This window comes from Cyrtonyx montezumae, unplaced genomic scaffold (genome assembly GCF_038088225.1).
Source record: "Cyrtonyx montezumae isolate F1298 unplaced genomic scaffold, pur_monq_1.0 scaffold_36, whole genome shotgun sequence".
NCBI lineage: Eukaryota > Metazoa > Chordata > Aves > Galliformes > Odontophoridae > Cyrtonyx > Cyrtonyx montezumae.
In genome coordinates this window covers 4316911-4338526 of record NW_027072041.1, presented here as the reverse complement: position 1 = coordinate 4338526, position 21616 = coordinate 4316911, and the positions used below count along the sequence as shown (strand labels likewise).

General features: G+C 35.6%; 1 protein-coding gene across 1 annotated transcript; it reads right to left on the bottom strand.

The window, feature by feature from the left end:
• Window positions 1-5972: 5972 nt before the first annotated feature.
• Window positions 5973-20709, bottom strand: ANXA1 (annexin A1). The gene is made up of 12 exons (XM_065745464.1): window positions 20611-20709; window positions 17549-17642; window positions 16732-16826; window positions 14780-14893; window positions 14091-14181; window positions 13026-13105; window positions 12289-12345; window positions 10878-10971; window positions 10206-10301; window positions 8758-8816; window positions 7784-7906; window positions 5973-6291 (listed from the first exon to the last, which is right to left on the bottom strand). Exons 1-12 carry the CDS (start codon window positions 20674-20676, stop codon window positions 6232-6234), a joined length of 1029 nt encoding a protein of 342 aa, XP_065601536.1. The 5' UTR covers window positions 20677-20709; the 3' UTR covers window positions 5973-6231.
• Window positions 20710-21616: the final 907 nt, after the last annotated feature.

Sequence of the window (21616 nt, the reverse complement as noted above, 5' to 3'; positions counted from 1 at the left end):
AATATTCTCCTAGGTAGAACTAAGCATTTACTAGCACAGATGCTTCAGTGACACTGATTCTTTTTGTATTTTTCTTCTCTTTTTATTTTTTCAGTGTAATTTATGAAAATTTCCCTATGAAGGCTGAGGACTCTTCATTGTTGTGTTTTGAATTGTATGTCTGTGGTTTCATAGAATGCCTTTCTGTATTTTCCTTATAAACACACTGTATATGAATACACTATTTTAAATAATAAGTAAAAAAAATCAAAAATATACATGTTTTGGAGTGTGATCAAGAAAGTATGAAAATTGTGCATGTCTTTATATTTTCATTTGATAAAAGAGCCAGATTTGGTTAATATACCCTAAGAATAAAATGCAGGAAAAAGCAAACAAGCAAACACAGAAATAGAAATGTCAGAAAAATATCCTTCAGTTTTCCAAAAGGCTAATTATCATTTGTTTTAGACTTCCCAGAAACTAACAGTGTTTCCTTCAATCAAATAGAAGAAAAATTGATACTTTTCAGACAGTGCCACATACTGATAATTTCAAATAATGCCACAAAAATTCTATTCCCTTAACTCTGAGATTTTTCTGAAGAATAGCGTTTGGAAGAATAATGAATAATTTATAGTGGTTTTCACATCCACTTACATTTATGATTAAACTAGCCTGAAAAGGAAACAATCTGTTCATAAATCAGAAAAAAATATCTACAATTTCATGTTAACTAAAATGTAAGACAACTAGAAAAATCTATCAAGTAAAAGAACCTAGTCATCCTTACAGTTAAACATGTATGTCTCCACTAAATACATACATACATACATATATACATACATAAATAAATAGAAGTGGATTTTTCAATGAACTAGCTTTGTTCTATCTGTAAAACAACAAGAATAGCAGAAGAGCATTTTCAATTATTGTTTTTTTTTTAATTCAGAGATAGATCATTTATATTCAAAGGCTTCTTAGTGCACCATATTCCAATGAATGTACTGAAAAGAAGTATAAAATGAATGCGAAGGTCACATGACATTTTTTCACAGGTAATTTTTGAAATGAGGATGGAAGGAGCTTATAAACAAAATGGAAACAAACTTTCTACATACTGATGGACAGTGACTGAAAAATACTGATAGTGATAGAAAAAGAGAGAATGGCTTTAAATTACAGGAGGGGAGATTTAGATTATATGTCAAGGGGGAATCTTTCATTGAGATTCTGGAGCAGATGTCCCAGAAAACATGTGGATGTTCCCTCCCTGGAGGTGATGAAGGTCATCTGATGAGTGGAACATTGGGCAAACTGATCTACTGGCTGGCAACCCTGCCCACAGAAGGAGGTTGAAACTAGATAATCTTTAAAGGCACCAAATCATACCAATCCAACCCAAATCATTTTTTGAGACTATGATTCCATGGGGAAAACAAACAAACAAATGAACAAAAAAACATAGTAAACTCTTTACGCTGGGTAAGCACACAGGGCAGCTTGTACGTATCAACCATCTTTCTGTTACAGTAACTATTAGATGTTTGTTCAAGTTTTATTCAAATCTGCTGAACAATCATTTCACAATTATCTGTTCCCAGAGCCTCCTGTGTTTCATGCAAGCTACAGAAAGCCAAGAGGTAGGGCAGGCAACAATCTCACAGATACGGGACTTGGTTTAAGAATAATTTTTCTTCTTCAGAAGTAGACTGATAAGATGTTTAAAAGATTTCTATTGCATGTTCTAATGTTTTTCTTTGCATTGCTGCTCTGGGAAACCTCTCTATACTCCCCTTAACTGTGGACCAGGTATTCCTATTATCTTTTCCTCTTTTACTTCCTCTTAAAATCAGAGCCCTTAAAAAAAAAAAAAGTGAGTAAAAACGCTGAAGGAAACCATTTTCCATAATAGACTGATCTCCTTCGGGCCTTGCCACTCTGGAATCCTGGAAAGCAGTGTCTGGATGTACCCTTCAGTTGCATGAGGCTGAATTCCTGCTGTCGTGGTTTTATGATTTTTGGTACTGGTATTCCACATCATAACATCATGTAGTGCATTTAGAGTTAAAGAGTTAATGCTCCAGCTCTGTGGATCATCGACAGTTCTGGGTGTACCTGTCTCAGAAGAGAAGAACTCCATTCCCCAGAGGACTGTGCCATGCTTTGCGTTCTTACGTGTTTACGCTCAGAGGGAAAGATAAAAACTGTCCGCGGTCACGGGACACTCTCTTTCCTTTGGGATGGACTCAGCAGTGGGTGCTCGCTGCCGTCCGCCTTCAGCGCTAGCGTAAGGCCTTTGGTTTATCAGACACTCTCTCTTGCTCATTTTATTTGATTTATTAGCTTCAATTCCAATTATATTGTATTATACTGCGTTATTTTGCGTTCCGATATCTTATTTAGTAAATTAGCTTTCCTCCTCAGATCGTTGCCACTGTTTTGTTTCTAGGCCCATCTCCCTTTTCCCTTTTCCCTTTTCCCCTTCCCCTTTCCTGGGGCGTGGGTCCGTGGGTCCCCCGCACCAATCGTCACGGAACCGGGCCGAACCTGCCCGTAAACCGTTGACACCTGCTATAACGTATTTATTTGTCGTTGTTCTCATGTTGCACACTGGGTGGCAATAGAGCTCAAAGTTTTGGAAGCATCAGCTGAAAACTCTAGGTTTCCTTTTTAGCCTCACACAAATTTAAAGTTCATGCCGAGCTAAAAGTATTACAAGAGCATTCACAGTGATAAAAAATAAAGAATAAATAAAAATAAAATTAAAAAAAAAAGATATGTGAGAATATGTCTTAACTGATTAAGAGAATGGATGAGCAAAAACCAGTGAAGTAGCATTACACATATTCAGAGCTTTTTATGAGGCAGAATAAAATAGTTAGCATTATTTGAGATAATGTTTTTCCAATACCTTCTAGCTTGAAAAAAATCGCAGTCTTTCAGAAAAGTTTTTCCTGTTCTGCGTCACTGGAGATGGAGTGGGATTTTCCATGGTTACCTTAAATCCGTGTTTCTTGGAGCACATTTATTCTCACAGGCTGCCAGTGTACAATTATGAGATAATTGACATTTTAGACCTCCTGTTTTTGTACTTGTTGGTGGTTTGATTGTTATGATTTTTGTTGTTTGTTTGTTTTCTAATTGTTAGAGTTTTTTTATTTGTTTTGTTTTGTTTTTAATTTTGGGTTGGCGGGTGGGCGAGTTCTCTTTGGTTTTACTTTCTTCCCACAGATTTCATTTAAAAAAATTTAGTTTTACAATGCATTTCAAAATGGCACTGTCTCTGAAAAATCTATAGTCATTTTCTTTTCTCTCAGTTTCAGCGTTTACCTCTCCTTCATAAGCTTTGAGTAGCTGAGTTACTATTCCCTTGAGAACCTCGGTGAATACAAAAAGCCCAGCTCTATTGAAATGCCAATATATACATTCCCAAGAGCACAGCTGACTGCCTTTACAATGTGACAGTTAGTATTCCTCGTTGACACTAGATTCTTCATTTTTGCAGAATCTCATGCATGACTTTCCCCGTTATAGAAGAATTATTATAAAATTCATACAGTGTGTTTTACTAGCATATTTGTGTAAATTCCATTATAAGCAAGTTTTCACCCAAACATCTCGAGTACTCTACAGTTCTTTGCAGCCTAAATGCATTTTTCATATAGTGTGGTAGATATTTTGTTTGATTTGAGAGAAGTTTAGGAAGACTCAAAAATATCTTTTTGTTTTCTCTTTCTTTTTTTTTTTTTCTTTTTTACTTCATTTCTAATATTGATTACTAAAGTACTGGCAAAAAACATGCAAGCAACCCTTGTTGGTAGAACTCTGTGGACTAATTCCACGTCTGAAATTCAGTATAAGAAATAGGTACCTATTGAGTGGAGTCCTTAGGATCTACATTTCAAATTAATTTGCAGACATTCTATTTTGATTTTGTCCTTTGCTAGGTGTAAAGGCATAAGCAATGATCTCTGTTTATCTGTCTTCAGCATAAACTCATCCACTTTCAAAACTATTCTGACAGCAGTGATGTACATTTAGAGTTTCACTTAATTTCCTGTTTTGATGCTCTTAGTAATTTGCATAGAAAACCCCTCCTGATACATGCTTGTCCATTTTCTGCTCTTTCACATTCTCTTCTCACTTGCTTGTGCAACACAGTTGCTTTGGATAGTGACTGCCTTTTCACAACACCAGAAAATTTCCTAATCCCTTATGTGTTTCTATAACTGGAACACTTAATTATTGTTGTTTGGATTTTTTTGTTGTTGTTTTGTTTTCTTATTTTAAGAAATTTCTTCCTCATCTCTCACTCTGGCCATTGGGAAGCCCTTTCACAATAAGATGAGTGGTGTAATCAGTCTGTTTCACAAGTATTAACCTAAGCCCTGTATTTTGCAGTGTTTGGAAAAAAAAAAAAAAATTGAACTGTAAATTTGGATGCAAATTTGCCCTGGAAATGAGAAGTAACATCAATTTCAAGTTCTCACTTGTTCACAAATTAAAGCTGAATAGCAAAACCAGGCTCTCAAAGAAGCACACTATCCTTGAGGCCCATTTGAACCCTGCAAAACAAGAATGGAAATAGCCTACATAAAATACATACAAATTTTCTACCAATCTTTAAGCTATATTATTTTTAAAGTTACAATAGATTTTTGATGCATTTTTGCATCTTTCAGCTTTCCTGGTGCATACCTTTTGAAAAACAATTCTTTCCTATGTTGATGAAGTCGGATTCTAACACTTTGCAAAGCTGAAACACCTCCCAATTTTAAAATAACCCATAAGTTAGAAAAAGGTTTCCTCATCATGCCTAATAACTGACTTCAGTTATTAGTCACTTGAGTTAATTTGTTATGACCTAACTACAAGCTACAGTTTGAGTTCGGCCATCTGCCTCTTGAGAAAGTGAATTGCTTGCTAGTGCCATAATCAAAAAATGCAGAGTGGTTTGTTCTGCTTTTCTCTGAAGCTTGTCAGTTAATAAATGAGATCTTTTAAACATAATTTGTGTTATTTGTCTGCTTGCATGTTTTTTTCTTTTAGTTGATGACTATCATGTTTATTTCCCATAAACTACTTTGGCCTGACTTTCTCTTTTATTGATCCTATAAATATAATAAGGATTATAGCTATAGCTATAATAGCACTGATATATGTATCTTGGAAAACGATGGGATAGATTAAAAAAAAAACCACAAAAAAAACCTGCCTCTGTGGAAGGCACATAGGGATATACCATCCAGATCTAGTCACTCTAATATTTTTTCTATAATAAAACTTCAAACTTTCCAGACACATTTTTCTATTATATTAGAACATTCCAAATGAAACTAAGAGCTTGCAGTGTTTAACACAGAATAGCCAAGATGACTTCTGATTTCCCAATACCTAATTGTGCTGTTGCTCAAAGGAATAATTGGATGTCACCCTAAAAGAAACCACCAACATTTGTATGAAGTAAAGGACCAACAAGTGATGCCTAATTCCATCAGTGCAAATGGGATCCACAATTACCTCATTAGGGGTCTACAATCTGAACAGTAATGCAAAGGAGAAAAATAGAGGTAACAATAACAGGTTTTCCATTTTGGAGATAATCTAAAAGGTCATAAGAAAAAAATGAAATGATCTTGAGTTGTAATTATTTTTTTTCTTTCCCTATTACCATCTATAAGCAATTTCTTTAAAGAGCAAGTCTAAAACAATGTTTGTTCTTTCATGTTGTTAACATTTTTAACAAGTCAATTTTAGTTATTTTTCTTTACATTTAGCTTCCTTAAACCCTAGCTGAAGTGAAAGAAAAATGTACAGTTTCAGCTATACTCTGATACTGTTACATTATGTTTTGACTATTCAAATAATTCACTGTTTGTTTGCTTGTTTTTTTTTTTTTAATTTCATGTACTGTGTGTAAAACTGATAGTAAATGAAGAAACGAATCTACAAGAAAAGTTCACAGATATCAATTTTATTTTTTATAGTTCAATTGTCTTAGATGAAATCTTTCTATTTGCTTGATTAATTATGAAAAAGTAAACTTAATGGCATTTAGACAAATGGTTAAAGATTCAGTAATTCCAACAGAGTACAGGTATTGAAATACACATTATATGTTCCAGGTTTTCTATGTGATAGCTGTATACTACGTACCATGCCAAAGAAATCTCACTGTGTAGAGCTTGTATTTTATATAGACAGCTGAGACCTTTAGTAACAGAGCTTTGGTGAATCAGAACAAAAAACTTATTTATCACTTCCACATAAAGCCACCAGGATGGTTTCATAATCCCCTTTGAGTTCATCCTGTCAATGCAAGAACAAAATATTACAATTGTTAAGATAACGGTCTCAATAAATAAATAAAATTCAATACAATTACTAAGCATCTGCCATTCATTTAAATAAATTCATCACTTTATAACACATATGTGTGAACCACAGCATGAGCTTTACTGAGTACCTTCACTGAAGCTGAGCACTGGCACAGGTTGCCCAGAGAGACTGTGGAGTCTCCTTCTCTCGAGACATTCACGACCCGCCTGGGCGCCTGGATGTGCAACCTGGGCTAGGGAGCTTGCTCCATGGGGACAGTTGGACTAGATGATTTCTGGAGGTCCCTTCCAATCCCTACAGTTCTGATTTTGTGATTATTCACACTCCAGACTGGTATAAAGGTAAACAATACTGACAAAAATTCTCATGGCATAAATGAAAAAGATATAGATAAGACTTAAATATCCAAGAGGTTAAGCCTTAGCCCATGTGAAAATATCTTCCTTGACCAGTGACATCCAGTGCACATTCATACTAAAATACAATACACAATGTTCATTCATACTACATGGATCCAATCTTCATTTGTACTAAAACACTATGCACATTGTGCCTATGACTATCTCAAACACATGTTAATAGTCCAGATATTGGATTCACCAAAGTATCTTTTATTCAGCTATGAAAAATAGATAATTCACTGAAATTAGTCATGCTATATTTTCTCATCTGAATCCACCATACATATACTTAAATATTAAAACTGCAGTTAACCAAAGCCTCAAGAAGTTCAGACACGAACACCATTTTGATTGAGGTGATGTTATTTCATAGATAATTGCACATAACACACCATTATGGAAGATTAAAAATGGTCTTTGTCGTCTAAGTTAAAAAGAAGCCAACACCAGCTAAAATCTAGAAGCCACTTTAGCACATGTAGATACTACATTTCTGCTTCAATAAAGACTTCTCTCTCAGTCATCTACTAGCCTCCACAAGTGTGCTCTGCAGGTTTAGCTTTTTCTTCTGGTACCTAACTTGCCTAAGTGTTCTAGGTAATAAATTGAGTGTCCTGTCTCCTTTAAGAAGATGTTTTAGTTAGCTTATCTTGTTTCAATTAAATGACCTGGAAAGCAGAACTAATAAACAGCAACTTACCAAGGTAACTCCAGGAGTACTCAAACATGAAAAGTCAAGAGCCAGATGTACACAATTTGTCTCAGAGACAAGATCAATGATCAAGAGCAATGATCTCTGCTTTCCCAATAATGTGCTTTGTCTGCCCAACTCAGGAACTTGGGAAAAGAGTAATCTTTCAACTTTTGGTGTCTACTATAAAATAACCACTATTAGCTAAATAGTATAGCTTTTTCAACAGAAATATTGCCTCATGAACTAAGCCAGTTCTACCAGAATCATGGATCACTGAGAATGTGAGTTACTCAGTTATGAATTATACAGATGACTGAAAAGCAGAAGAACAAATTCTATTTTGTAGTTTGCTCAAGAGAAAACCTACCATAATTGCTTGGCGAAGAGAGATACCATACAGACTCTTATAATAGGCTTTGATCTCATTCAGGTCTACTTCATGGCGAGAAACCATGATTCTGATGAGCTGTTTGTGTCGTGTCCCACTCCCCTGTTAAAAGTAATAAAAAATAAGCAAAAATTGAGGCTATTTAAGTCATTGAAATATTTTCCTAATTCAGATTCTTTGTGTTAATCCTTTACTGGGGAATCCTAAAATTGAATCCTATTTCTCTAGGATATCTTCTCCTCTCATATATACCCTTCTTGTTCCTGTATAGCCACATTTTGGGTGTCTCCATCCTTGGACTTCTTTTTATGATTTTTTTTTTTTTTTAGTTGCCTCCTAAAAATAGATAAGCCCTTCATCATGCTTGCTGGAAACCAGGGACCACCTAGATTTCACAGTAGTGTAGTTGTGTGGGCTTTATTTATTTATTTATTTATGAACTCTTCTTTTCATGATTCACCCAGTTTTTCATGTACCAGTCAAGTTTGATCCTTATCAAATCACAGGAGTTGCATAACTTCCTACATAATATACAGATTCATGAGCTACATGTGTTTTCTCAACTCAGGATCCAAATTTTTCAGATGTTTTGCCAAAGACTAATCTCTTACAAGATTCCCCACCTGAGCTGTGATTGCTTTCCTATTTAGTTATAACCAGTATTTTAGTGGTTATGAAAGTATGAAAACATTCAGCTAGATTTCTGTCACAACAAAGAATATATGTGTCAATGGACAAATGCCTTCCTGAATACTCTTCGGCAAATCAACAGTTCTTTCTATGAAAGAATACTCAGAAATTTCAAAAGAGTGTAGTCAAGCAAAGAGAGAAATGTACTGGATTCTCTTCTGCAGTCTTTTTTTTAACACATTCTTATACAATTCTAGCTCAGTTTTATATTTTTCAGTTATTTAAGTGCAATGGGTTCACAAGAAGTTCTTTCTCAACGTTACCTTCATTGCCAAGTGGAGTTTTTCAGCAAAGAAAGCTGGCTTGCTTGTGGCACACTTAACTGTAATGAAAAAAAAGAAAAAAAAAGAGATTAGTCACATATACTATAAATGTAGAAAGTAACAAATGCAAAAATCTGGAAAGAGTTCTTAGAATGTTTTAGTGTTCCTACTAGCATACACTGTTTATCTGTTTGTTTGTTTTTTCTTTTTCCTTTGGTTGTCTTCAAAATACAAGAGAAGTAGCAGTTCCTTTCCTGTCTCTGTTCATAAGGTAATTCAGTCAAAGAAGAAAACTCTACTTACTGTAAAGACAGGATCGCACTCCCTACTATATTCATAGGTTCATAGGTTCATAGGTTCGTTAGGTTGGAAAGGACCTATAAGATCATCTAGTCCAACCATCCTCCTATCACCATTCCTGCCCACTGAACTACTAAATCAAATCCCTTAGCACCTCATCTAAACGCTTCTTGAACAGCGCTAGGGATGGTGCCTCAACCACCTCCCTAGGCAAGTCATTCCAGTGCCTGACCACTCTTTCAGAGAAAAAAGGTTTCCTCAAATCTAATCTAAATCTTCCCTGGCGCAACTTGTGGCCATTCCCTCTCATCCTGTCATCATATATCAGGGAGAAGAGGCCCACCCCCTCCTCACCACAGCCTCCCTTCAGGAAGTGGTAGAGTGCAATAAGGTCTCCTCTGAGCCTCCTCTTCTCCAGACTAAACAATCCCAGCTCCCTCAGCCGCTCCTCATAAGACTTGTGCTCCAGGCCCCTCACCAGTTTTGTTGCCCTTCTCTGAACACGCTCCAGGGCCTCAATGTCCTTCTTGTAGTGAGGGGCCCAAAACTGAACACAGTACTCGAGGTGCGGCCGTACCAGAGCTGAGTACAGGGGGATGATCACCTCCCTGCTCCTGCTGGCTACACTATTTCTAATACACTATTTCTAATACAATATTACTACAAAATTAAGAAAAATGTTGCAGTTCTTATGAAGAAAAAGCATGAAAGTATTCAGGTCTTCTACAGTTGAGCTGGAGCTTATGATCTGATGTTCATTAAGCTCTTCACATCTGATACTAAGAGAGATCTGATTTTTTTTATCCAAAGTATGCTTGACCATGATGGAAGAGAAAAAAACACATTAAGGGTCTGCTTTCTGATTCCATCTCTAGTCCAAGAAAAACAGTGATTCAAGGGTGCTTAACATACTGCTCATCAGGGTAATTTTAAGGGTCTTAATATACATCTTTATCCTGAACCTTATAAAAACACTTTCTTGAAGAACATCATTAACGAAAATACATTTTTAATAAATATATTTCATAAATGTCTTGCTTCTCAACAAAGACAAAACCAAAATGGTGTCCCATTAGATGACAGAAGTAAAAGTTAGCTTTTCATGCAGTCAACATATATAATAGGTTATTAACTACAGAAATACTTACCAAGGGCTGTCAAGCAGTTTTCTATATCACCTTTCAGCTCCAAATCAAGTACTTTGTTCATGTCATGCTTACTGTATTTAGCATACTTCTGAAAAACTAAATGAGAAAAGAACTCTCGGTAAAGACTGATGAAAATACAGTATTCTTGCTCAAACTTGTCCTTTATTCAAGTCACACTACTATGGCAGTGCACATATATGACTAGTTGTAGGCCGTTTTTATCATTTCCTTCAACTAGCACAGTGTAAAGAAAAGCAGTACTGAATGAGCTGGTAGAGTCAACATGAGGAATGGAACTATGCTAGGTTGGAGTGCTCATTTTCCCATCAACAGAAGGGTGATACAGTTACTCCAGTCGAGGTCAATCTGCCTGAGGAGTAAGGCAGTATGTTTGGAACCCTACCACACTGATTCATTGTCCTTTGTGGTCACTAGTTTTGTGAGACTTCGTAGTAACAGTTATGTTTATTAAGTGATTAAGTTTATTAAGTGATACTACTCTTTACTATTGTGAAAAGAATGGCAGCATGGCCAACTGCACCATTACATCAGCAAATATAACCTTCATAGCATTCATTCTAATATCTTGGAAATCTGCATAATCTTTGAATTCATGAGCAGGCCATGTTCAAAATAAAGTTCCTGAGGGGAAAAAAGCATCACACATCCTACCCCTTCGAAGATGAGGGTAGCTTCTTGCCGTAAGAATAGTAATAAACACATTAACATCCGTCCCTTTCCTTTTCTCTCCTGCTTCATATAAGGCCTATCATAAAAAAGCAAACAAAGAAACAAATTAGACATAAAAAATAACATTGCAATTCTAAAGTTAATGTCAGTGTAATAGAAGCCATACAGAAGTACTGGATTCCTGAGTCTACCAGACAAAGACAGGTCACCATTTGCAGTAGAAGACTCTAGTTCATGACAAGATACATAATTCTACATGGCCTTGAATTAGAGTGATACTTTATGCTTCTCTTACAGCATGGTAGATCCTACAGAGTATTATACAGACACAAATAATATTTTCAGACATTTTAGAACCACCATCTAAACTTCCTGGTTACGTTTCCTTCTTTTGTGTCGTGATATATTACAATCTCCATGGAAGTTCAGCACTGGCAGGCTTTCCTCAGAAGAATAAAATTGGCTCTGATCAACTAGACAAATGAGAAAGCCTACCCACTAGGTATTTCTTCTGAATCCAGGAGTGAATTTAAAGTAAAGAATCAACCTCACTAAATTTCCCCACCTCCTCAGACTTCTCAAGAAGTGTTAACTAAATACCTTCACAGTGCAACAAAGAAAGATTTAACAACATTCTAGGTGCTGGCAGTGAAGACTTTTGGACTTCTCTGAAAATTGTATTGAACTTCAGAGCTCAGATTGAGTATTAGTTTACTAGTCTTTCATATGTAGGGCTGATGACCAAAGGAAACGCCTCAGGTAGCAGGAATAACACTTCTCATTGCCATTTTCCCTGGTGGATTTTAAGTAACGATTTAAAGCCAATCTATATTTAAACTGTAACAGTGATGCATGAATTTGTAAATGAAAACTCAGGACAGGCTGTAAAGGTTTAACAACGTATTAGAACAGGAAAGGCAGGAAAAAATAATGGGCAAAGATTTAAATGGTTTATTTTAGAATTATGTAGATAATGAGTTTTACAGTAGCTTGTTCTGTACCTACCTAAATACACATTTTGACCCTCAAATTGAGAACCACATTTATTTTAAACAACACGCAAAATAAATAAATAGATAAATAAATAAATCAAAGTCTATTTTCTCCTAATACTGAATTGTACTTTAAATGTATTTTTTTTTATTATTATTTTTTACACAGACTAGAAGAGGTTTTGCAACATTCCGAGTTGGTTATTAAAGATTTCGTTTCAGCTAGCAAATCTCATGTGAACTTTGGAAAATAGTATCCACTTAGAAAATATTGCTACATAATATACAACTATATTTCAAGTTTGCATTGCAAAAGAGGTGAACCAGGACATTCACAGCCGGGCAGAATTTGTAATAACATCAAGTTAAGGAGCTCTGCAGAGTATTAAGTGTAGTCTTACCCTGGCATCATTGTCAGCAAGATCATCATTCACATAAGGATCTTCAGATCGGTCACCCTATATAAAAATGAGAAAATTCACAGTTAGAATAATTCTGTTCAGTAAAATTCAGTATTTCAAAGCTTTGATCTGCCATACTCATCAACAACAGTATAGAACAGACAGGTGGTTATGTTAGTTTTTCTGACAATAAGCTGACATTTTTGTTTAACAATCAGAGGTCACATTTCTGGGGCCCTCAACAATGTATTTCTGAAGCCATACATCAAAATCCATTGACATTAGAGTGTCTTAATGTGAAGTTACAGCCTTTAAAGATGTGACATGTTCTCTAATGATGACTGAGTAGACTACTTCCACAGTGATTTAAAGAGAAAACTGAAAACTAAAACCATGCACGAGTGTATCATAAAATAATCCAATATATATACACAAGCTTCATATAAATGTACTCAAGAGCAATGTAACCAAATATTAATGTATTTTAAAAATTTATTTTTACTTCTTAGCTTCAGTGTTTCAACTGAGCTGCTTTTGAGCATCCACTTGCAAAAAACAAAAACAAACAAAAAGCAAACAAAAAAACCCCAGCTCTGTCTATTTATTAACTCCCTGACACTATCTCTTGACCAGAATCACATTTCAACAGATAATCACAAAATTTCTCTTCTCTTCTTGTAAGCATTTTTCTTTTTATATTTCTAGTCAATTGACAAAACCAAAAAGGTACAACATACCTTGGCTAGAGTAACCAAAGCTTTTTGAAAGTCTCCAGATGTGTCAGAAATTATATCTTGTGTCAGATCTCTCTTCAGCACTGGAGTAAAATGAAAAAAATGAAAAATAAAAAAAATTGTAGTTTGTTTAAAACTATATAATTTATAGTGATTTTTTTTCCCAGTGTTTTCTTAATTTCCCACTAAGATACACTGTAGTTTTATCCTGTTTCATTTTGACAAAATATATATTTTTGTATAATATCTTGTAAATACTGGGATGTGCCATGAAATTGATGGTAAAACCAAAATCTGTTCAAAAAGTCCTCCTTGTGAGGTATAGGAGAAAAATGAATACAAAATCAAAAGCCCAGAAACTTTGAAAATTTGAGGTAAATTTGTCACTCATTTTTATGTCTGGATGCTTTGTTCAGCACAAAGCTCTACTAAAAATCCAACTATTATTTTAGGTTTCTAAGTGAAACTTTTCAGTTGGATATCTTAGCTCATAATTCCATGAAGTATGGGTTAGTTAGACCACATTCACTGATTACAGCAGTTTATATTCATATAGACACTTCTCCCATAGAAAAAAGGGAAAGAAAATCCCTTTCAACCAAGGCCATTCTGTGATAAGATCTTAAGGGGTCAGACAGGGCATAGTGATGGAAAAAGAGGTGCACTGGTGTAATCCTTGCATTTCATAGAAGAAAACTAAATGCATGAACCATTCCAAGAAATACTCACAGTGCTAGCTGGAATCACGAGTCTTTTCCTAATTTATTGAGAACTATTTAAGCCACAGATCATCAGTACTCCTTCCCTATGTCCTGTTCAGTCTTATACGAAATTTAACTTGTCTCCTAAAATGTTAGCTCCTCACTGAGAAGTAAGGTTGTTACAGAGTTTTAAGGAGATGTGCATAACCCACTCTAGATTCTTTAATTCCAGCAATTACACTTGCACAGATCTGTTCATTATGAGTGCTTTGATATATAAATATCAAAGACATGAATCATTATGGGACAGGGCTTGGCTGTCTTTCAATCCTGCATACCATTACACTTCCTTGTCACTGTGAATTACCTTCTTTGTAGTATCTGCTGGCTTCTCTGATTTCTCTGTTGTTTCTTGAGGCCAGAATCTCAATTAAAGTATCTTCATCAGTTCCAAGCCCCTGTCAAAAATGATTGATTTTTTTTAAATATTATTTAAACAGAAAAACTCATTATTTAAAAAGTAAAATATAATATGAGAATCATGGACAAGATGTTAAAGAACCCACATGGAATAAGATATAAGAAGGAAAAACATATGATAAAATGTCATTATTTCATCACATTCAGAATTCATTTTTTAGTATTTAATATAATGCTGATACCCAACAGAAATGTTAAAGTGACCAAGCAATGCACACTGAAAAAAAGAACAAAAAAAATTATGAACAAAAATGCCCCTTTTCTATTTTTTGCTTAAGTAAACATGTATGTAAACACCATGGCTTTCTGGCACTTCATCAGCGATCAATTTCCAATATTCAGAAGGCAAAGAGAGCTCTTGTTCACAAAACAGCAACCAATTTTCTCCAGCCTTGAAATTCATCAGAGATTGCTGTCTTATTTCTAGTAATTGGCTGTGGATTACCAGCACTGATGTATTTTACAAAATGGAGATGGAATTAATATTATACACAAGCATATACAGTGGGCATCCAATGACATTTACAGGACCTGATCATTATTTACTTCTCTTTAGTAAAGCTTCTCTCAGCTTACCTTCATAGAGGCCCTTAATTCTTCAGCATCAAACTGAGCTGGAGTTTTGAGAAGAGCAACAACAACGTCTTCCAAGTGGCTTTTCAGTACCTTTTTCAAGTCTTCTTCTAGACTCTATAAACAAAAGGGAAGAAATTCTGTGTCTTGTTTTCACTGAGTTAGAATTAATTTTCTTCATGGTGGCTAGTATGTTGTGTTTTAGACTTAAAAGAATGTTGACCACACAATATTTTAGATTTTGCAAAGCAGAGTTTGCATTAAATCAAGGACTTTTAAACTATTACTGCCCAGCGAGAAAGACCTTGGGAGAGAACAAGAAGATGTAAGGAGTCACAACCAAAACAACTGATCCAAATTCTTTAAAGGGATATCTTGTATATCACATACATCTTTGCATCATGTTAAACAATAAAATTGGGGGAGCAGTTAGTCATAGCATTGCAACTGCTGCTGTTCACGGATTGGACATGTGTTTCTTGGAAGGGGTGAGCAGTTGCATTTTGCATCTCTTGTTTTGTGTTCTTTTATTATTACGGGGTTTTTTTGTGTTTTTTTTTTTTCCTTTGCTTTTCTGTCTTGTTCTACTGACTTTATTGCAACCAACAAGTTCGACTCATTCTCCAATTCCAACTCCAATCCTACTGAGGAAGGAATGAGGAAAGAGCTGTTTGCTGCTTATCTTCCTGTCTGGTTACACCACAACACTGTGAATCTAGTAAACTGTTAAAAATTCCTGTTCTGACACAGCCCCAAAATTTGTCTGATTGTGACAAATTTTAGTATATGTTATTATTTTAGTTATTAGAAAGAATTACAAGCCACTTGAAATTTCTGATCTGTCATCTTTATGTTAACTGAAGAGTCAGGGATTTCCAGCACCTACTCAGGACAGCTTTCACCCACTGTACATCACAGGATGGCAGAAGGTGAGGCTGACATGGGGATCTGGAAGTCATGTGATTTGACTTCCCTGCTCAAGCAGTGACACCTAGACTGGGTTGATAAGAAACTTGTACTGATGACTTTTGACCACCAGGGATGCTCCACAATTTCTCTTGCTAATCTATTCCTGTTTGTGTCCTTTGCCTCTTGTCCTGTTACTGGGGCACTACTTAAAAGAGCACAACTCTGTCTACTTTTCACCTTCTATTTGGTCATTTATATACACCAATGTGATCTTCTGAGAATTCTCTTTTCTAGACTCCAAAATCCAAGCTCTCCCAGTCTCCCCATGCAATAGAGATGCTTCAGTCTCCTGATGATCTTAGCAAACTTACGTTGGACTCCTATGTCTAGGCCAGTACTGTACTGTCACATTCCAAGGAGCAAAAACACACTAACTCTAGTCTGCACATACAATTTCAATTTATATGTATAGGTTTAACTGGGGAAATTTTTTGGAGAAAAAAAGAGCAATTGAATATTCTTGCAGAAATATGCAGTAGTTTTCAAGCTTCTCGGTTACAGGGACTAGCAGTTTCACCATGCAGAAGTAGAAGCTCACAGTTCCCTGTACTGTTCTCATCACCATTTACAAAGTTGTGAAACAACTTTCTAGACCTACATCTTTTCCATATTGGTGTTCTATCTGGACATAAATATTTAGTAAATATTTTGCCCTCTATTTCTCTAATTCTCTCCAGACTGTTCCCCAAGTGTTAGTAAGTATGTGTATTCCCTGTAATTTTGCAATATAAGAAATCCTCCAAAAATTGTAAGACCTAGAGATCCAGAAAGTAAAAACTTATACTTTATTTCCAAAGGATTGCCACAGCATTCAAAGAATTATCAATGACAATGTAGTCAAAGGATTACTATCACTGCTACAGTTTTCATTAACTACAGAAGACAGTATTGCTGCAATCTTTTGTTCTACAAGGTTAAAGCTGTTTATGCCATAAATGCCAGAATCAACACTGATATTTCACATGCTTGACTTGGATATACCATACCTTTCCCTTTGCCTGTTGATAGGCAGCTTTGATCTGCTGTCGCTGTGCATTTGTTCTTTTAGTCAAGATATCAATGATGGTGGCTTCATCGACACCTACAAATTATCAAACAATATAATGAGTACTAGATTAGGAATATTACAGTGGATCATTTAATCAAATAATATTTGTGTTATTTGTACTGTGTCATATTTTGATTGCTCAACACACCAAAATTTAACCAAAAGTAAAACTGTAGTCATCTCTTTACAAGAAATGCAATGAAGAAACCTGGTTAATTCCCATAGAACTCAGAAGCCTGCATTTCTTCAGTTTAATATAGAAACTGAGGGCAGAACTGAAAATATAAATAAATAAATAATAGAATTAGTCATTTAAGTAAGCCAAACTGAAGAAAGTTTCAAAGCACAGTCAAAATGACAAATGTTAAGTTCATTAAAGAGAGAAATGTAGTAGAAGCACACATTACATAATAATGTGAATACCCACTGCCATGAATGGATTCCGTGAAAATCAAATTTTAAAAAGACTTAATATGGTGTGGTATCTTTATTGTTTTAACATTCTCCAGAAATAAAATTTAAGAAGTTAATGAACTTTAATGTACTATTAAGACCAGAAATTGTAATTCAGAGTCAGAATATCAAAGAGAGATTTTTTTACCAGGTGACCTAATTAATTGTCTTGCTGGGCTTTTAAGAGTTGTCACCTCTGCTGCTTTCCAATCTCTATGGCTCTGATATTTTATTCAGAGCTATTCTCAAGATTTTCTAAGAAAGAATCCCATTGTGCCATTCTAAATATTGATTTCCCTTACCCTTTACTGTAATAGCTTTGTCCAAAGCTGAAACATCAGTTGAAGGATCAAAGTTTGGGTACGAATGTACTGCAGAGCCACCTTTTGAACTTTTCTACAGGAAAAAAGGAAAAAAAAGAAAAAATAAAAAGCTGATTTAAAAGAATTGTTTGTTTGTTTTTTCAGAGAAACTGTTTTATGTGCCTAAATTAGCCATGCATGTAGGACTGACAACCTAGGACTATAAATGAAGAAACACTGAGCTTTCTAAGTACAGATAGCTAAAAAGACCCAAAATGATATGAGCATTGGATCCTGTTTCTTTTGTTTGTTTGTTTAATTGATTCTACTATCAAACAGAAAATAACGTATATATTCTTCTGAATCCTCTAAGACTTGTCTTTGAGTAAGATTTATTCTCCAAATAAAATATTCTTTTAGAAGATTCTAGGAAAATATGCCATAGTTACTATAATTATTCAATTATATCAATTTTAAAGTCCATAAAATGACAATTAATTCTGCAGGTACTCTCAGCAATGTGCTACTAATTTTCTTGCTCACTATATGCAAATTGACTGTACATCATATTAAATGACTTCTCAGCCGATTCACATATCTCAGTCTGTAACAACATCTTGCATGCAAGACCTTGAAGAAAAGTTCAGGCTCTTAACCTAGAAGTAAGTGGGGAACTATTACCCAATTTACTTGAAGCACAAGATGTGAACACTTTCTTTAGAGGCATAAGCTACTGGCTAACTATGATGAATCCATACCTAGATGCTAGACAATCCCTAAGTGATGTCTAAAGGACTCTGGGAATAACTGAGGATGCTGCTAGTAGGGCATGCAAACTCAAAAGCACTAACTAATTGTACTCTTTCTGCAGAAAATACAAAGTGCCCTGAAGTCCTTGGATGAAATAAGTAATAAATTTCCCTTTTGTATGATGTGTTGATGTTGTTTATAAAAAAATTGAAGTTTAGGTAAACTTTTTAAAACCAATGACAACATTTTGTCTTATCTTCAAGAATTCCCTACTGTATTATTATTTTTTAAGGAGTCATATGCAAGACCAGGGATTGGCAAGATCTTAGGGATATGTGTTTCACATACAGCATTCTGTGTTGAAGTTTTGTACACCTGTAATGCCTGATAGTTAAATATTCAAAACAGAAATTCAGCAGCCAAGACTGTGTACTTTATGAGAACATCTAAAATAAATAAATAAATAAATAAAATCAGTGTGACTAGTATAGAAAGCCAAAAGAGAAATGAAGTGAATTCAGTGCTTGTTTCCTGAGCAGGCTAGGTTAGTTTTTCAATATATTCACAGTTTTTTTATGATAAACATATCTTCTACTTAGACAAAAACCCTCTGTAATCTCCATAATGAGAATGACTCAGGACTCTGTGAACACACAGGTAAAAGGATGGGAAAGACAACATTTTATGTACAAAGTGAAGTCCAGGTAAAATCAGAAGTCAGGAAATCCATGAAGATCTACTATCACAAAATCACCTCTTGTGTTCTTTCAAAATTCTTCTGTGGTTGTAAGAGACTATTATTTTATACCATTGCCTCAAAGTTTTCTGATGAACATGTCTGAACATGTCCAAGCTAGTCCTGGACAAGGGTTGCAAAATACACTGTCTAAGGGACAAGCAGATGGGCATGTACTCGGGGCAACAAAAGAGGGATAAGCTTCAGCTCAATGGCCACTGAACACTCTTTTGTGTGGTACTCATCTCCGTGGGGAGATAGCCATCTCAGGAGATGCTTGCCTGGCACACTAGTATTGGATTTGTCATGTAGGCAAGAGAAATGGAGGATAAAAGAGGGATCGACCACCATGAGATTGAGGTGCTCTTCCATCAGAAACCTCATGAGCTGATCCCTGCTGCTGTTCTCCCTCCTGGGCCTGCTGCCTGAGACATGCTGCTTTCTCCTGGACCTCACCGCTCCTTCAAGGTGTTCGTCCATCTGAACCCTCACGAGCTGATCACTGTTTGCTGCTTCTCGGAGAGGCCTTCTCTTAGGAGAGACCTCTGCTCAGGGCTGCCTGTCGCTGCTGCTGTTCTCCCCGCTTCTGCCGCCCCTGCTCTTCTGCCTCGGACCGTCAGAGCCGCTTGCAACTGGACCGCCCCTAGGATCCTGGCTGGTGACTTTCCCTCTGTTGTACAAACCCTTGCTTCTTTCCTATCTTTCCTATCACTCGCCTTCCCTTCCCCATCACCCTTACTGGTAACAGTGTCCGCCTTCCTCTTCCCCATTTCCCTGGTCAATATTGGTAATAAACTGGTTGGACCAACATTTGAACCATTGTTTCATAATCTCATGCCGGGTATACACATAGTCTAAGAACCTTATCTCCCTCCTTTATATTGGAGCGTGACAGTGGTTTCATAGCATTCCAGTTTGCTGACACTCATTTGGGATTTTGGGATGGCAGGCTGGAGAGCAGTGGAATAGGAACTGAGAAATACATTCCACATCCTTCTACTGCAATAGTTCTCCTTTACTCATCACCATAAATATTCCTTCTAATCAGTATCAGTACTGATCATCTGAGATGTTTTACCACCCACATGATCTTTCCCACCCACGTGACAGTAAGGCATGTAATAATGACTTTATTTCCTCCTTTATATTCCAGAGTTCCAAGAATTGGCATCCTGTATTTCAGTCTAGGCATTTGTATCTTTCACACACATCATCAAACAGGCTTGTTACACATTCACACATTATACGTTAGTTTGCTGCTTTAAAGAGGATGATTTGAATGAATAAATGAATGGCCAGTAGAAATGACAACTCCATTAACTCCATTACAGCATCTAGTTCTGGCTTGAAACTGATTCGTTCAAATAAAGGCATTTTTTCATCTGATAGTAGATTTACTAGATTATTAAACTGTTATAAGATTATAAGATGCAATCAAATTGGCTTCCAGATCTAAACAGATGGAATTTTGCCATAACTTTTCCTCCCTTTGTGTGTATGGAAATTATTCAGTGGTATATGGCTTTAAGCCACTACTAAAAGTACTAGAAAATAAGTATATGGTGGTAGCACTTACTATACATTCTGGCTCCTGGTTATCCATGAACCATGCCTGCTTCAGAAATTCTGATACCATAGCCATGTTGACAGAGTCTCTAGGAAGAAATACATTCAGTTACAAAACACCTTTCATCATTTTAATCACCAGTAGAAATCAAGATTTGCTATTCATAAAACCCTTTCTTTTAAATTGTGGTGGGCAGGGCTCTGTTTCCCAAGGAGTAACTAGCCTGTACTATTGGAGGCTGATAACTTTTGTTTACACTTAACAGGTGACACAGTGGTTGGCAACCAACTGCTCCATTGTACACACTTAAGCTACTTCCAGAAATCTTGTATTAGAAATAGAAAAGTAATCTTTAAGCGTAGCTGCTATAGCAATACCTAGGTATGAAAATATTACCATTGACTTTCAATGGAATGTTGCCAGAAACAAATTAAACTTCCATCTTCCCCATTTGTTGAAGTGTTAAAATGTTAATTTATATTTCTGACTGTCTGATTCTGTTAAAATTCAGTGTTAAAGAAGGATTCCTGTTTATTGAGGTTGGAGGCCTTGTGTGTTGTATTAACAAGAGAATATCTTTTGCCTTGAGTATACTCTCATGTACTTTCTTAAAATATCTCCTTAAGAGGGGTGAGTAGAAATAGTTTCAAATACACTATCACATACCATGTTCCTGATTTCTTATGCATTTTCTCCAATTTCTACAGAATAGAAAAATTCTAAAAATTTTAAAAGAAAAAAAAAAAGAAAGAAAGAAAATAAAAGTACTTTTCACCACTGGAAAATGAGACCAGATTTTCCATGACTTGACACTGACCAATAAAAAATACTGAACTGGTTGCAATATAATGACCTCAGTGTGAAGAATATTCTCTTTCCTAGCAACAGCACTGATGGAACACAGGGTAAATTAAGTCTTTATTAAATAAATTATTTTTTGGTCTGCTCAAAGTTGATGTTTTTTCATCAAAACACAGATTTTCCATAGGAAACTCTTAAGGAAATGGTTTCAATG

Coding starts and splice junctions, on each gene's coding strand:
- ANXA1 (XM_065745464.1), bottom strand. CDS start 20,676: ATGGCTATGGTATCAGAATTTCTGAAGCAGGCATGGTTCATGGATAAC. Junction 16,827..17,548: donor CAAAGCTATTACAGTAAAGG/GTAAGGGAAATC, acceptor GATAATTTGTAG/GTGTCGATGAAGCCACCATC. Junction 10,302..10,877: donor CTACCCTCATCTTCGAAGGG/GTAGGATGTGTG, acceptor TTTCTCATTTAG/TTTTTCAGAAGTATGCTAAA.